The sequence below is a fragment of the Ciconia boyciana genome, chromosome 17 (assembly GCF_034638445.1).
Source record: "Ciconia boyciana chromosome 17, ASM3463844v1, whole genome shotgun sequence".
In the NCBI taxonomy this organism is placed as follows: domain Eukaryota; kingdom Metazoa; phylum Chordata; class Aves; order Ciconiiformes; family Ciconiidae; genus Ciconia; species Ciconia boyciana.
This window is the reverse complement of record NC_132950.1, coordinates 2489241-2507087: the sequence shown is the minus strand read 5'-3', so window position 1 is coordinate 2507087 and position 17847 is coordinate 2489241. Positions and strand designations below refer to the sequence as shown.

The 17847-nt window shown below is 47.9% G+C and overlaps 1 protein-coding gene across 7 annotated transcripts in view; it reads left to right on the top strand.

Annotated features, from left to right (window-relative positions):
- The first annotated feature begins 4530 nt into the window (after positions 1-4530).
- Positions 4531-17847, top strand: part of AUTS2 (activator of transcription and developmental regulator AUTS2) — a 792614-nt gene continuing 779297 nt past the window's right edge. For 5 of the 7 annotated variants that reach the window (XM_072882447.1, XM_072882449.1, XM_072882445.1 and 2 more), the window contains exon 1: positions 4532-4988. In XM_072882447.1, coding sequence (XP_072738548.1) covers positions 4695-4988 — 294 coding nt within the window. In that variant the 5' untranslated portion in view covers positions 4532-4694. Of the gene's footprint in view, positions 4989-17847 lie in introns of all 7 variants that reach the window. The other 2 variants (XM_072882444.1, XM_072882446.1) reach the window with 1 other exon arrangement.

Here is a 17847-nt window from a genome sequence, read left to right as displayed (position 1 = left end):
GAATTGTGGTTCTCATTATTTGTTATTCTTACAAATGCACTGTACGAGCAGGGTTGAAACAATAACAAAAAGGCTCTTTTTCCCATTTCTCTTGTTTTTTGCATTCCCAGATCAAGCTCCTTCTCAAATAAAAATAATGGTCTGCAAGATAGATATTCTGCTATTTTAAACTACCCATCTCCTAAAAAGATGCTAACACCAGAAAGACACATTTGCCTCTGCTGAGCATCTGATGTGGACTAAAGTCTTAAAAATTCCATCTTTAAAGCTTAATGCCAAAACACAGTGCAAATTACTCTTGCTAGAAGCAAGGTTCTTGCCATTTCCTCAAGCAATGAATTACCTCCCAATTTTCAAGTTATTTCAAAATACCCTTTTCAGATAGGTATGCCAGGGGCTACTCCTAAGAAAACCCCTTTTAGTGTTTTTACGGTTGCAGATTTTATTTTGCTCCAGTGCCTAATGGTGATATGGAAATTGCAATTGTTGCTTTTGGTCTGTGTTAACCTTTCTCTCTTCATTATTTAGGAACAGAAAGCTTTTGGTATCTGTCTCAAATCAGAAGATTATAGGTCTCTTAGTACATGTTCAAGAAGTACACTTTGTGTGGGTGTTAATAAGTAAGAGTATCCCACTGAGTACACTAGTCATTAACTTCAAAAACAGTGACTCAGCAAGGTACCAGAGCATACTAGTGCCTATAAGAAAAAAAAAAAAGGCAAAAAACCCCACAATTTTCTCACACCAGATGCCAGGCAAGATGTATTTCTAGAGGAAAAGCTAACAGGCAGCCTAAGAACAAATGTGCATGGAGGTCTGTGGTATCCTTCCCGGTAAGATGACTTGAAATACTCAGCTGGAGGCAAGAACGCACCAGAGAGAGAACTTCCTGAGTATCTGTCTGAGGTTTTGTGTAACAGTAGGTCTACCTGCCCTCCCTCCCAAATCAATTAAGGTTGGTGGAAATGCTCCTGCTGGATCAGACCCAGAAAAGGGATAATTCGCCTGTATTGTACCTGAGAAGGTGATCAGTGATTTCTAATGCTTGATATAAATATCGCCCATAAGAAAAATGTTTTGCAATGGAGGATGAGTTAGATGGATGGTTTTTAATTTTATTTTTTCAGTAGACATGCAAATCTAAGGATTTGTTTCTACAAAGAATGTAAAATAAATCACTTATCGTTTCTGTTTTCCACATACATGCATTCAAGAAGAACACAGACTGAGCAGACTTTCAGCCATGCAATGAATGTCTGCAGAAACATATCTGACTACAGGTCTCTCAAGTCACTTTAATGGTGATGGATGTGCAGGAAACTATAATCAATTACATTGCCCTGAAAATTACATAGTTATTTTCCAAAAAACCCAACAGGTAACAGTTGTTTGATACAGTACAGCTTAATGTTTCTCAGAAGACAGAGACCTTGTAATATTTGAGCTTGCCTGTATGTACAAATTGTGCCACTTCAACAACACTTGTACAGCTTCTTCTCTATAGTTAGATTATATAGATCTGGCAGGCAGCTATGAGTGAGACAGAAGAACCCGAAGCAAGATAAAGAAATGCGTTTGTTAAACAGAAAAAAATCTGAATAGGGAGATCTGAGGTCAGATCTAGGAGGTGATGTTCCCTACCTGGATATTTGAGAATGTTTCAAAACTAGCCGTGTGGCTCTGCAGTGAGCAGCGTGGCCTTCTGTAAGGTACACGCTCTCACACTATCAGATTACCAACAGCTTTGTGCTTCCTTCTCTTCGGGTTCGCACCCATCCGCACCAGCTTATAAGTCACTGCATAGTGTCCAGGAGATGTGGTGTGGAGAGAGGTGGCAAAGATGTCATTTGCCTTCTGGATAGAGAGGGTGTATCTGCTTCCCAGTATTTCATCTAATCACTTAACACTCATAGAAAATATATTTGGAATATTGCTTGATCAGCAGCCTAAGTGTTAGGGTACAGAGTAAACAACATATTATACAGTCAAGCAGAGCACCATCCCCTGAGAGTCAGAGCAGCCTAGAGGGAGACTATTGGAAAAATACACACTGACGCTCTCAGCCTGTGTTTGTTCCGCTTGCTGTGGCCCTTCTTGGTATCTCAATGGAGAAATGATTAGCAGCTACAGGAGGCAGCAAGAGGCAGATTGTGTACTCCAAGACAAGGTTCTTGTAGAGATGGAGTATTAAGTGATTTCCCTTTCTCTTTTCCCCCCCTAACCTCCCCCAATATATTTCAAACTATGCAATAGCCTGATTATCTGGTAGACAGAGGAAAACCAGTGCTGCCTCTTCTTTGTCCTGAATATGAAGACTCCACAGGTTTGGTTCTCTTCTTCACCTTGTTCCTTGCTCCTCCACTGTCCTTTTTCCTTCCTAGCAAATCTAATCCTTGCAGGTCTCGGCTCCTAAAGCTTTCCCCCTGAAGCCAGACTGGACAGCTTCACACCCCCTTCTCCTTCCAAGCCTGTTCCCTTAGCCGGTTCCCCTGAGCAGAAGACAGAAGCACCAGGTGAGAAGGGTGACCATACAAAAGATCTCAAAATGTAGATTTGTTAGTTCTACAGTCCTTTTGGTCCTGAGGTGACATGGGTGATATGCCCTAATATGGCCCCTCCACAAAACTGAGGTAGGAAACATGAAGAGGGGAGAGAAGAAAGCCGAGGGCAAGGAAGGGAAATGGCCGCACACCACACGGGAAGGGCAGAGTGAAGACAGGTGAGCTGCAGGTGGCCAAACCCCACCTGAGCAGCCTGTGGCTGTGGGAAACCCCGGCTTGTTTTGTCTGCAGACCACCACCTGTGTGGTGGCAGCCATGTGGGGGTGTCACCCCGGCTTGTTTTGTCTGCAGACCACCACCTGTGTGGTGGCAGCCATGTGGGGGTGTCGCCCTGGCAGTGGCCACAGCTGCGCTCTCCCAGGGCAGAGGTGCGTGGATTCCCCTGACGGGACATCAGGAGGAGGATGAAAACCCATCGTGTCCCTGGGAGGTGGCAGGCCTGGACACACAAGGCCGAGCAGGGACAGGTGCAGCACGCAACAGCCGCTGAGGGGGCGAGGGACGACCACCTCAGGTAGCTCCGAGCTCTCAGGGAATGGGCCGTGAAGGAAGGAGGACTAGGCATGAGGGGCAGAGCAGGGACGGGGGAAGGTGGGACGGCCAAAACTGAGGAGAAAGTTGAGGGGATGAGGAGAGGAGGCTGTGGGGAGAGGGGCGGGCGAGGGCAGCGGGACGGGGCGGGCAGCGAGCACCCGCCGCGGGGCGGGGGCGGCGGGGCCGAGGCGGGCAGGGGGCAGCGCGGGCCGCCCGCCGCCGAGTGCGCAGGCCCTGCGCGCATGCCCGCAACTTATTTCGCGCGGCCGGGGCGCCGCATTTCACGCGGCGCCGAGCGGGGAGCGGGCGGGGCGGCGGCAGCCACGTGACCGGCGCGGGCGCGGGGCCGGGCGGCCGCTGGGGGCCAGCACCGCCATCCGCCCCGCGCCGGCTGCGCGGCCGCTGGGGCTCGGCGGCGGCTGCGCTCCGCCAGGCCGGGGACCGGCCGGCCGCAGCCCGCTCCCGCGGTGCGGGAGAGGGGCGAGGGAGGCAGCGGCGGGAGCAGAAAGCACGCACCGGTGCCGTCCCCGCTGGAGCGTATCTGAGCCTCGGCACCACCGCTGTATTTTTTATTCTTCTCGTTGTTGTTGTTGTGGGTTTTGGGGAGGGGGCAGCCTCCTCTGCGCTCGGATCTATTGTCACCACCGCCAGCACCCCCCTCCTCGCCACAATTAATCCGATGAATTTGCCATGATTGATCCGTATTAATAGCTGGGGTGGGTGGGCGTGTTTTGGGGCTTTTTTCCCCCCCCTTCCCTTTTTTCCTTTTTTTTCTTTTTTCTTTTATTGTTTGGTTTTGTTTTTGGAGGGGCCGGGCAGGGATCCGATCTCCACTCCAGAGTCCATCCCTGGTCGGTGCCTGAGAAAATTGCATCTGGATGCATCGTTATTATTATTATTGTGTTTGATCCAGGGAGATAAAGGAGGAGGGGGAGAGGAGTGCGTGTTCGTGGGGAGGGGAAGGCTGCACCCTTCCCTGCACACACACACACGCAGAGAGAAAGAGAGCTCCATACATCTATATATATATATAATTTTTTTTTTTTCCCCCTGGAACTTCTTTTAGTTGGGGAGGAAAGGAAGAAAGAAAATAAATTTTGTGCAAGGAAATACTCTCAGCTCCCTCCTTCAACGGGTCTCTCGCCTTCTTTCTTTATTTTCCCCCTTCTTTTCTGCTTTTTTCCTCTCTTTCGGAGATCCTCGCCCTCCCAGCCCCTTGATCAAAGCATTCCGCTATTCTGATTTATTGCCTGCTTGGTGAGGCTTTTTTTTTTTTCTTTCTCTCTCTCTCTCTCGCCTTTTTTTTTTTTTTTTTTTTTTTTTTTTTTTTTACAAAGGCGACCTGAGATCAGCCATTACTTTCCTTGGCTCGCTTATAGGAATCTCTTACATTTGGTGCTTGCTGCTGGTGGTGGTGGAACCGCACTCGGATTCTTTCATCCCCCCCCACCCCCTTGCTGTCCTCTCCTCCCTCCCTCCCTTTCTCCTTCCCTCTCTCCCTCCCTCCCTCCCTCCCCCGTTATTCCGCCGGGGGAGCCGGATTTGTGGCTGCGGTGGGGCGGGGGGGGACGAGAGCGAGAGGGAGAGCCGGCGAGAGACATGGATGGCCCGGCGCGATGCAACGGGCTTCGGAAGAAGCGGCGATCGCGGTCCCAGCGCGACCGGGAGCGGCGAGCCAAAGGCGGGCGGCGCGGCTCTGCCGCCGGCGGGGCCGCGGGCCCCGGGGCCGCCGCCGCGCTCTCCTCCTCGGGCTCGGAGAAGGAAGACAATGGGCCCCCGCCGCCGTCCCGGCCGCGGCCCCCCCGGAGGAAGCGGCGGGAGTCCTCCTCGGCCGAAGAGGACATTATCGACGGTTTCGCGATGTCCAGCTTCGTCACTTTCGAGGCGCTGGAGGTAGGAGCGGCGGCGCTTTGTGTGCGCCTCATTGTGTGGGGGCAGCGGCGGGGGAGCCCCCGCAACGCCGACCCGGACACCCCCCCCCCCGCCCCTGACTCCCCCCCGGGACGGCCCCGCCGGGGGTGCCTGCGGGGGCGGTCCCGCCGCCCCTTCCCCGTCCCCGGGGTGCCCCGCTCCCCTCCCTTCTCCCTTCCTGCCGCCGACACCTGCAGCGCGGCGCGCCGCTCCCGGCGGGCGGCGGGGGGCTCCGTCGCGGCGGCGGGGACGGGGGGCGACCCCCCCCACCTCCGCCCCGCCACCCGGGGCAGGGGAGCGGGGAGTTGTGCGCGCTCCCCCCGCGGGGCTCCCGGCGGCGCTTTCCCTCCCCTCCCTCCCCTCCCACGGACCAAACTTTTCTCGCGCCGCGGTGTCCCGGCGGGGCCGCCCACTCGTGTCCGCGGGGCGGCGTGGGCCGCGGCGGGGAGGGGGGGGGGTGAGGAGGTGTATGTGCTGCTCCTCTCGGTCTCGCCGATCGCTGCTGGTGCTGCTGATGGGTGGGGGGCGCCCGTCCTGCCGCGGCCGCGCTCCCTGCCGGCCTGTCACGAGTGGGCCCCGCGGTGGGCGGCGCGGCCTCCCGCTCCACGGGGGGCACTAGTCCCCCGTGTCCCCCCCCCCCCCATATGCTGAGTGAGGGGGTGCGGGTAAGCCGAGGCCGGGCCGGGCGGAGGGAGGCGCCGCCCGGGAAGCCCCCCACGAGGGGCTTCCCGGGCGGCTCCTCCCTCCTCCCGGCCCGGCCTCGGCCCGCCCTGTCCCCACCACCCACCCACGACCGTGGAGCCACTGTCAGCCCGGCCAGGGTGGTGGTGGGCATGCGACCGTGCAAGGGGAGCTCCGGCCCGTTTGTCTGAAGGGCTTTGTTGTTTATAACTTCTGCTCCGGAGAAGTTTGCCGTGGCGAAAAGCAGATTTATTTGGGTTTACGTGTGCTGGAGTCATAACTGCAACGATTATGAACTGTCAAAATAAATGTGGAGATGAAGCTGATTGTTTAACAAAAAAAAAAAATCTGTGCAGCTCTTGAGCTGTTTAAATATTTAGCCAGGAATACTTAGTGGCATTTTCAGGGGGTTTGGGTTTTGTTTCTTTCTTTTTTTTTTTTTTTTTAATTTTGAGCCAGATTTTGTCCTTGGTTACACCTGTATCCCTCCAGTTTAACGCCTCTGAGAGAACTTACTCTGGTGTAATTGAAGGGAGGATTTGTTCACTCCAACAAACCTCCACATGGTTGGTGTTAGACTCGCGTAAGCAATAACGAACGAATGTTGAGGTAATGACGAGGCTCAGTTTTACCACCACTTCTCACCTGGTGAGCCCATCCACGAGTGCCCTGCTCAAACCAGGGAGAGAAAGAGCGTGAATACGTGTTTGTCGGCAAGAGTGACGTTTGCATGCTTACGTTTCGGGCAAAATTCTGTTCTTCCTGAAACAAAGCCCCAGTTTGTGTCGTTAGGGGTTTTATGGGAATGTAGACTTGAGAATTTGGAGGGGAAGTGAAGAGCAAGTTTTATGGTCAGAACTTGGTAGGGTGTTTTAGAAAATGTCTTTATTCTGTTTCACTTCTTACTTGTTTATTTTCCACTTGAAATTAAAATAATTGCTGTGCTCTTTTCTCTTTGCGAAGCCAAGAATGGCTACTAGTGGCATCCTGTCGTAATCCTATATCACTAAAAAGGAGCGCAGAAACATTACCCAGTTCTGCCAGCTAATATCACATTCAGATAAAACAATAGCTCGCACACTGAGACTTGACATACTTTTAATGTTCATGTGATAGGTGGCACATTTTGACCTAACGATTTCATGCTGCGTTGAGAAATAATGTCACAAAATCATTGTTAGGTGCTTTTTTCCTACAGCTCAGTATGTACGTTGAAAAAGTTGTTTCTGAGGATCAGAGGGAGACGAAGGTGTCTAAGGCACAAGCCCAGCGTGGCAGGAATTACTGTGTGCGTTGCGCGTAGCAGCCTGAAGTTTTTATTGGGATTTTAGTGTTGGTGAGGAGGTTGTGAGTGGCTGGCGGAGTGAGATATCTCAGCATTGGTGAGATGTTTAGGTGTTAATGCACTTGACTTGAGACAAGAAGCCTTGGGTGCCGTGGGGAGGTGCCCTGGTATTTATACATCTCATGCTTTGGGTCTGCCCCGACTTGTTGGAAGCCATGGAGGTTTCTCCCTGGGTTCCAGAAGACTTTTGTGCCCAGCATGTGACAAGACTGCCCCAGTCCAGGCTTTGTGCTTGAACTTCAGCCTTTTCTCAGGCTTAGCACAGCTGAAAGTGTGCAGAAACAGAGGGTGTTTTTTCTGCTTGATGTGAAAAACAGTGAGGACCAAAGTGCAGAGTGTATTCACCACTGGAAGACCTAAACCCGCGGTCCAGAAGAGGGGATGCAGGCAGGTGGTGGCTCGCACGGGAGGGGACAGCCACTGTGGAGGGACAAGGCTGAGCTCTCTGCTTCTGAGGACATCTTTGCAGCAGTAGGTGCGTGAGTTGGGTGGATGCAGGGTGTCGTCCCAGGATCTTCTGATGAATGCTGTATATAAAGTTGCAAACAAGGATTTCCATATAGCTTCATTTTACTTGTCCTTTAGTAAATGCTTTGTGTTGGGGTGATTGAAAAAGCCCACATTGTGCGAAATACCTGATTGTGTGAGGCTCTTGGCTGGCAAGAGAGGAGCATGCATCCCGTGACTGCTGTAGCTTCAGTAGGAGTCATCTGTGTCTGTTATGGTTGTGTTGATAAAAGTTCCCATCCCATGAAGCAAAATTATCTTTTTACAGCTCCCAGTCTCGGAGCTGCTTTTCTGTCCAGGTATCAGTAGCCTTCTCATGCTTCTCAAGTGTAAATTGTTTGGTGTAGAAATAGAGGCCATCTGCTTCTAGTTATCTGTCTCTGGGTTTATGACAGCCCGTAGCTTGATCTCTCCAATGTCTGTGTGGGGGATAGAGGGGAAGAGGGAGTTGAACAAAGACAGTGGGTTCTCATTGTTGATTTTTTTTTGGTTGGAGTGACAGTCAAGCAAATCCAGTGTTATCACAGATGTGGCCAGGCTGATCCTTGCCTGGCCTTGCTAGACTCTGGTGTAGTGATGTTCTCTGTAGGCCTGTGTCCTACACTGGGGAGCATCTTGAAGCTTTGATCTTCAGACACCTGCACTTACGCTGTATTTAAGCAGCTGAGATGTGGTCCTACAACTTGATCTGATTCACCAGATCCTCCCGTGAGTATCTGGGGACTGGCTGGGACTGACAGCAGCAAGCTCTGTGGTTTACTCCAGAGCAGTTACTTCCCTGACCTCCCAAAATCTTTTGGCCTGTAAAAAGAGAAAGGCGCAGACGCTCAGTACCCATGTTAGTGTGACCGGTGTTTTGTCAAGCTGATTGCTTTCCCCAGCTTGGTGTAGCCCGTGCTGCACCGCTGGTGTGCTTGTTACCAACAATAATAGCATGAGGTTCTCCAAACCCAGGTGGGCATTTTAGACACCGGTTTGACAGGGAAAGGGCATTTTTCAAGACGTGATAAATCAATCCTTTGGAGTGGCTTTCTCCATGATGTGCTCTGGCAGTGCTGGCGAGGAGGTTTCTGCGGAGCTCTCTGACGAGGTGAGATTTCGCTAAGATGTTTGTCTCCCTCCTACCCCCGGTGCGCAGGACTTCGGGGAGGAGACCGATGTGACATGGCCGTTGATGTGCCGTGGTGAAGATGGTTTACTGTGATGAGAAATGAAATCTGACCTGAATGTTAAGATAGCTTAAAGCCTGGGAAGTACTTGATGTTTCCTGAGTCAGCTCTGACCATCCCTATGGAGTAAGCAGTTGGTTTCAGGTTTTCTGAACACTGAGTAAGGTAATGAGGTTTTTCTGTGGATGTTTGTTTAGCTTCAACTCAAGGCAGTTCATCTGACAAGCTTGAAATGGGACACAGATATTTATAAAGCACAGCTAGAAGTGGTGTGGGGCGGGAAAGGGGGGGACTTGCATTTAAATGGGGATTCTTGTTTCATAAAACTGGCACAATTTCTCGCTGTGCGTTTGCTGAGCTAATTTCTGTTCAGCACGCAGGCATTAGTCTGTTTTGAGACCATGCTAAATTATCGTCAGGTAAAGCCCAATATAATTAATTACAAATGAGAACTGCTGACAAATATTTGTCAAGGAGCTGTTTAATGAGCTTCAAATTGTGTGTCAGATGATTCCATCCACCTAGTGTAAATAATTTTTAAACAATTGTTCCACCGAGTTTGTGTGATTTAGGCAGATGTTAGCTGTGGCAGTTCTACATGTTGGACAGATAAAATAATATAAGAGTAGATGGAGTAAAGCTTAACAGCTGATGTGGGCTTTAAAATAGAGACACTACTGTTACACAAACAAAATGTGGACATAAGAGGAAGGTTTTGAAGATACCGTGGTCTCAGTCGTGTGTCTGTGTGCACTGACAGTGTAGCTCTGTGTATGCATCTGAATGCAGGAATTTGCTTTAATAACCGTTGTGTGATCGCTAGGCACGGCCCACTGAAAATAGAAATAGCTTGGCTGTGTGACAGCAGAAGCTTTGAGCTGGACACCAGAATGACTGGCTTGCAGTGTGGTTTTCCTCCCCAAATCATTCTCTTCTCACCAGCCTTTTAGCTGTCCTGATTAGCCTGTTTACTTAAATTCTCTGAGATTTCAAGCAAGTTTGTTCTGCCTTGTCTCTATCCCTTCATATTTCAAAAGGAATTTGATCTTCATGCCTTACTGCAGCAGCATCATAACATCAGGTGTTTGTTCAGTGCTGTCAGCAAATCTTGGTATCCCTTCTTGTGTTTATTGACTGCTTAGATGCTTAGGTGTTTGTCCTACTCTCTGTTTGCACATGCAAGTCTGCAGATTTAGGCCAGCAGAGAAAAGAAGGGAGTAACTAAATGAAGATATCTGTGGATGGTGAGTGGCATTAGGTTTTGTGTGACGCTGGGATATCATACGAAGCGATGCACTTATTATTTTCACTGTGTATTTAGAGGAAACAGTAAATTGACCTGAGATCAAATTTTGAGATAACCTTGACAAAGCAACTGAATCTCTTGATGAAAACCCTCAGCGACCAGAACTGAAAAAACAGCAACCCAAACTGAAAGCAGGGCTGACAACAGCAGGGTGCATATTCCACTAAAGGAACCTCTTGGGTAATTTTTGAAACCTGTATTGCTATAATTTGGGCACCTTAATACTTTTTAAATACTTTTAAAAGCCTGATACTTTTCTGGGAGGCTGGATATCCACAGCTCCCACTGACTTCTTGTAGCTATTGAAGAGCTGAAACTGTCTTTTTGGGCAGATAACGACTGAGAATTGTGGTTGTTGCATAAATATTCTTTTAAAATCCTGAAGGTAACAGTGTAATGAAGGTGGGGATTTTTGCCATTCCCATACGTGGTAGTAGGAGGCACAATGGCCCTGAGTTGAAGACGGAAGAGTTTAAACTGTAAGGATAAGTTCTTTAGATAAGTGTGATTCAAGTAGTCTCCACTGGCCCCGCTCTTTAAGATTAACATTAATGGGAATTATGCCACATATCAATAGCACAAAAGACACCCTTATCCTTTTTTATCTTGGCATCTTTTTTTTCTGCTATTTGGGTGAGAAAGTAAGCCCTTTCTCATTAAGTATCTGGGGCCTCTGCTGGGATGAGGGAGTGTAAAGAAACAGATTTATAAAATAAGGGTAAAGGATCAGGAACTTGGAAGGAAAATGATCACTAGGGAAAGGCAAAAAAATCAGCAGAAAGACATCAAGGGGCTGAGTAATTGAAAGATTGAGTTACAACACTGAGATCAATAGAGAAATATCAGGGACTGGATGGGAAGGCTGAGAACTAGAGGGGGATGTGGTTACCAAAAGGGGAAGTTTCAGGTAAGATGCCTTGCTGTGTACGGGAACGCTGCCTGGCGAGAGCCCTGCTGGCAGTACCAAGGGGCAATACTGACAAAATCTGTCCCTACTTAAAAAGTCATTAAACCCGGTAACTCTTCAGCTGGGAGAAAGGCAGAACGACTCTTCATTCAATGAGATGGCCTCCTGTTTCCCCCCTCTCTCTGCTACTTTTTCTTTTTTTTTTTTTTAAAGAACTGTTTCTATCAGGTTGACGGGAAGACCCTACCACATTACACCGGGGGTCTGACCTGCAGCCTTGTAATTATCTACAGCTAAATTAGAAGTTTAATCTTTGTTCTGAGCAACAATAAGTTGAGTCAGATAGGTTTTAAAAATAGCCCAAGCTCAAGTTTAGTGAAGTCTCAAATGCAATTAATAAAAGGGTAATGGAGTTAGGAAGTTGCGGGCCGAAATGTGGAAATGTTTAACTCTCAGTTTTCCTTTACTTGAACTGCAGTGCTTTGCTGAGGCAGCATTGCCTTGGTTCTGCGCGGGGAAATCGCTTCCAATGTTTCTCTGTGTTCTTGTACATCATCCTTATGATTTATCAGTTCAGTATCTGTGTTCTCGTTGGGGTTTGGCTCGGTATGCGCCACAAATTACCAGCTGTATGCATTTTTTGTATAGTCAGTTTGTTGTCGTTTTGACTCGATGCCAAGCCATGGTGAAGACCACGTCAGAACATCATAGTCCTCTAAACTCCTTTGTTGTAAAATGGATATGAAAATCCACTTTGTGAGTAACGAGAAATGGCTAATGCAGGTAGGGGTTTCTTCTGCTGTACCAGCAGAACGTGCAGTGGCAATTTGTCAGATCCCTAGCTCAGCTCTGCTGTACTATTTGCCTTTAAATAGTGTGTTACCTTAATATCTTGAGATTTTTTTTGCTTGTATCTTGGCAACACTACTGCTGAAGTTCACACACTCATGCGATGGAGAGAGAACATTTTAACCGAAAGGGTAAATCTTTAGTCCGGTAAATATTACAGGAAGGAGTTCTGGTTCTGTCCTCCTCTCTGCAGGAGTGGTGGAATTAAAGTCAGCAAAAGAAGTGCATTATTCTTTGGCACTGCACATATTTTTCTGTTTGTGAGCTTTTGCCTATCAGGTTTAATTTGATCACATTGCATGATGTATGCTTCATGTGAATGCACTTGGTATTTGGTGTGCATCTTCGTCCTACTGGTTTTTAAATCTCCTGAGACGAAGGTGCAGGAGATGTGCAGGGGTGTATTGATATCTGATGCGCCCGAGTTCCTGGCTGTCTGAACTTTAGATTGTGTAATGCTGGCTGATGCACATATTACTGATATGATTAATATCCTGAGTCCAAATGGGAATAGTTACTCCACAGCCACACAGGAGATCAGTTTGGTGTTCTCTCCAGAAATGGTCACCCATTAATCTGTCTCACGTGCATTTGCCAGCTTCCTCAAGTGGAAGTTGCTTCTTCTCTAGAATCAGTGCTTTTATAAATTGCTTCTTTTCATACTTTTATTTGGTGGCAAAAGGGGGCTTACTGGTTTGGGAATAAAACCCCTGTCAACCCGTCTTCCCCATCCACAAGTCCGGGCTTGTCCTTTGGGTGAGCTCGTGAAAGCAAGCAACCATCTTCAGCCTTTGAGGTGTGTCCTGTGCTGGGCATCACTTGAGTGAAACCATCTGGGGCAGGGTTGTGGATGCAGCAGGGTGACTGCGCACCTCAGTCAGAGAGGTAGGTAGAGGAGGTTCTAGGTTAGATTAGCTTTTTAGGGGGCTGAAGTTCTGGAGAGGTACTCTTTGTGTTACAGAGTAATCGTAACAGAGTTGTTTCAGACTTTAAAACATGTTTTACACTCCCGTGCAATCAAACAGTGGTCAGATCCAGAACCAAATTCAGGAAAGTTTGTGAGAAGCCTTGCTCCATAATAGGCTGACTATGAGAGGGACAGTTTTTTAGAGGACAGTATGTGACAGTGATAATATCTAGTGCCGATACCCCCTTACCTGTCAGTGAAATCTGCAAGCCACTATCACCTTTTTCCCTATGTGTGGGTGCAGGTTACCACGTCCCAGGCGATCCCCCCTCGGGGCTCTGGGTGACCCAGCTTGCAGGTTGCTCTGGAGTGTCCTACAGCTGCTAACTCACCCTCCCGGTGCGGTAAAGGCATTTTCATTTCTTTGCCCGTGAAGTGGAACCAATGAGACAGAAGCGGTTGCCACCGACTTCTCCTGGAGCACACGCAGGTGGCTCTCCAGCGTGGGAGAGTGGTGCCCCTGGGTACGAAACACGTGTGGTGTAACTTCTCCCTCCTGGCAAGTTTTCACAGCCCACGTTCTGCTGTTTGCACACCGTTTCCTATTGCCGAGACTTAGATGAGTTACAAACATGGTGATAATTGCTCAAGGCATTGATTTTTATTTATTTTCGCTCTGGAAGTCCTAAGTGACCTGAGACCTCTCAGTCTGAGAATCTGCTTCAGGTTTTTTGAGACTTCTTACACGTATGGTGGGAACAGAGGAGAGGTGGACAAATGACCCGGCTCGTCGCTATGAAATGCGGTGTCCAACTGGGGGGCTGTAGGCTCTGTTTTTCACCTGGCTCCGGACCACTTTTGTCACCTTCACCTTGGCATCTGCACGTCCAGGTGCTTGGCACCGTGTGTCTCTGGAGGGTGCCACGACTGTCCTTCAAGGGTCCTCCAGAAACCGGCATCTGGTCCCCAGCTTCCAGAAAGCCCAGGGGAAGGAGCTGGGAGGTGCCGCTGTTGCAAGAGCTGGGTAACACACGCTCACCAGCTTGCTCCAGCGCTGGCCAGATGTGTCGAACGGCCGGGCATGATGTGACATCCACATCCATCGGAGCGGGCACTGATGGAGGGCTGAGGCAGCGAAAGTAGTTTTGACCTCTGAGGAGTCTGTGTGGTAAGAAGCAAGCGAAGAAATGCTGCTGGGGGGGGACGATTTATGTTGTAACTCTGTTAGTGTTGTGGGTTTTAATGCACGTCAAGGACACTTTGACCTTTGAATGGAATCTTTTGGTGTGAAATTGTGTCTTTTCTCCTCTCTTTTCTTCCCTTAAAGAAAATTCAAAATAAATACTGAAAATCAAAACCGTCTGTTTTGAGGGGACCAAATTGCCTCTCTTTATTTTATGTGATTTGGATATTACTGAACGATTAAAAGTCCTAGTAATTTTTACTGGCTGGCTATTGTGCTTGTAGGCAGTGACTCTTCCAGCATTAGTCATTTTAACTATGGAAAAAAATAATAAAAATGCAATTAATGTGGCTCAACAGCTGAGTCTGCTGGACTTTGGAAAAAAAAAAAAAAGTAAATTTTAATGAGTTCTGGGATCAGAAAGATACATCTGGTGGATGGATTTGCCAAGTTTTCAGCCTCAGAATGTGTGTTGAAAAACTCAGTGAATTATGTAGCTACAAAAGTGGATCTTTGCATGTTTATAAGACCTCAGTGCAATCTCCTTGTATTTGCCTAATGACAAACAGACATTCTCACAGAGGCACAGCCCAGAAGGACACACGTGTGCTGAAAGGGCTCTGTAAGCTGATAGTAGTTGTATCGGAATGCTGCTACTAGTGAAGGAATTTTAGAGGATCCATTGAATATAGGAAAAAAAGTATCTTGGTATTGGATGAAAGAGAAGGAAGGGAAAGGGGAGGGGGGAGAGGGAGGAGAGGGAGCACTGAAACTTTAAATGTCCATGATGTGTGGGCTAAGATATTGTGCCTCCACTGCTGAACCAGAAAATTTATAACAACTGTTTGTCATGTGTATGTATTTATAGCCATCCACATAATGAAGAAGTTTCATGAGGTTGTAATAACATATCAAGATGGATGTAATTAAAACAGAAGCAAATTGACACCTCTAGATTAAAGGCAAACTCTAAACTAATACACCTGTACGCTGTCACTTATGTATTAGTTGTCTGGGGCAGTCTGCCAGATATGCAAATAAAAAGACATTGGCAAATTTCCTTGGATGTGTGGTTATGAAAAACCCAACTGTTTAATCTTTTGCCTAGCCCCGTTCAGGTTTGCAGCAACGGTAGAATTTGGTGTCACTGATGCTTTGTGGTGGGAACGGGCTAAATGATACAGAGGGGTGGGGAAAGGAGCAAGAAGAAACACCGAGCGGGTGGCTGCCGGAGAATAATATTCTTTACAGTGGGACCCTTCCCTTAGAAAAGAGGTGTCAACTGGACCGTTTCAGATCTGTCCTAACTCTCGAAACTCTAGAGGACTAAAGAGTCCTTGACATTGACTTTCTGTGGCATTTGAGCTCAGTTAAATGCTTTTGAAGACTGCGCTGTGACAACAGGTTTTGGTTCTGTCATGCTGCAGGTGACTGGGGTTGCCAGTAAGGAAACTCCTAAAATTTATACATTTCAGATATAGTGGCACAATTCAAATCTGATGCAAATCATTACTGAGTCTGTGAAATGGCTATAAAGTATCTTAGCAATTTTATGTAATAGTATTTTTCATCTTGTTTCAATTTGCAGTAGCCTAAAATTTTTCCAGTGGACTGGTGGATATATGTATAGTGAATTTAAGCCTGCAGTCAATAGGTTAGCTCTCTGAATTAACACTCTTGGGGTTCTTAGAAATAGTCTGCAAACTACTGATATAAAATAGGCTATTGGTATGGAGCAGGAAGGGAATTCTTTGCCTTGTTAGTTCCAGGCCTGTGAATGGGAGTACTAGCCTTGCTTTGGAGTACCTTGCATCCCAGATAACCTGCATTCCTTTGAAAGCCCCAGGGATGGAAATAGGTCCTCACGTGGCTTGGTATAACCCTGTGGCTGGTGATTAGGGTTTTCTGTTAAACAGCTGATGCCGGTACCTCCAGGTCCTCCTCCCCGAGTATGAAAAATCTTACCTGTTGTGGATTTGGTGGCGTTTCCGCCGGGAGCGGCTGTCTCGGAGAGACCCGCATCCCTCTGCTGCTTCCACTAACCTCCTCAGATGGATGCAGACGCTTGGGTTAGTAACATTGATTTATAAGTACATTGATATGACTGCAGCTCTAGAGAGCTCAGTGAAGCCCAAAATTCTTAAATTCAGCTTTGAATTGAGGCTTGAAGTTCCTTCCCCCCGTCGGGGACGAACCAGAAGGAAATGCAGCCATCTGCCTTGCGAGGCGTTGCAGCCGCCAGCCCGCTCCTGCCTGCGGGTGGGGGGCTGGGGGCTGTAGTTCTGCGGAGAGGTGCCTGCAAAACCCACCTATTTTCAGGGAGCTCTCTACGTAAATGCTCCAATGGGCGTGTTCTGTTACACTTTTTCTGCATTAAAAAGACTCCTTTTTTAATACATCTGGACATTAAGGATCAGTCATACGAGGTACATGGCTTCAAAGTGGTTTCAAATGGTGGGATTTTTGTCTTCAATACTTCAACAACTTTTCTTCCACCTTTAATCTTTCATGAGCGGAAGCTTCAAAAGATAATTAGTAAAACATACTTTTATCTGCATTTATCTCAAAACATGATTAATTTTTTAACTGCAATTACAGCAATCATTTCAAGTTTCCTCTATATTAATGAGTAAAGGATTTTTTTGAGAGAGCGCGCGAGCCTAAATATGGCTATATTGGCTGAGTTGAAAGGTACGTTTATGAGTGTGCTTTTTGTTTTCATTGCTAGGGATTGAATTTCCGGTTCCAGGAAGTAATATTTCACATGGATTAAAGTCTTTGAAATGCTCTTGCCTGGCTTCACTGGATCATTTTGAGGAGCTGACAACGATAAGACCTGGATCATGCTCTTTGCTAGACCTGGCTACTGAATACCCAGTTACACGTTCCCCTTGTGGCAGTGCTTTTTTGCTCCGTACTATGCATGTGTGACTGGCAGGATATCCTCCGCATGCCGCTCTTGGCATTGAAATATAAGGCACCCCAGTGCCCCTAGAAAATGGTGCCACCAGCACAGAGGTATCCCAAAACGGGTATCCAGCCCAGAGCCTCCAAAAGCAATGGACTGCTGTGGGGGATTGCTGAAAAGAAACAGAATTAAGAACACTTTTCACTAGAGTACAGCTTTTGTGTAATTTTGCCCCGTCAAGGCTGCTCGTCAGCCCTGCCTCCTGCTTCTCCGTGGACAGGAGGGAGAGATTTTGGGCTGGAGCTGCAGTTTCCCTGCTCTGTGCCTCCAAAAGGACTGGGCAGAGAGCAGCCCTGAGGCTGCTGGAAGTGATGCCGGGGTGATGGCATGGCCTCGGTTACTGCAGCAGAGCCTGATACATGAGGTGAACGGAGCAGGCATTTGAAACTGCAGCTATAAGAAGTGTAAAGACCTAATTTTTCTTTTTTCTTATTCTTTTTTTTTTTCCATTTCCCTTCAGTTAAGCCCAAATCCTGGATGTCAGAGGTGATTTGGAGTAAGCCTGCACAGCCTTGGTTCACGTCTGATTTTAGCTTCTAGCCTGAGATTGCAGTTACCCTGCCCTGCAGTCGCTGGGGAGGTGGATGGGAGGACGACTGCAACAGTGGATCGGGCAGCTGCATAGGAAAGCATGCAAGTGTATAATCAGATTTCTGATAAACCCAGGTCTCTAAGTCCCTTGAATGGGTAGCTTTGCTGTGAATAGGTTCCTAAGGTCTGCTGTGGCTGCTCTCTTTGTTTGGTACTCTGACAAAAAATTGCTCTGATATCCTTGTTGGCATATTTTTACATCTGTTATCCATATTTTGGATTTGTTCTGGCTGCAGTCTTATTTTGTTTCGCAAAATCTACCTGGGATTGGGACAGAGATGTATGTTTGCTAAGGCAGATTTGGAAATTGCATTGTTGAAATACAGCCCATATGGGCCATTGTAAAATGGTTACTGCAGCATATAATTGCCTTCACAATGATGTGCTTTGTCATTTTACTTCCATCTTCAAAGAGGCTCTCCTGTAGT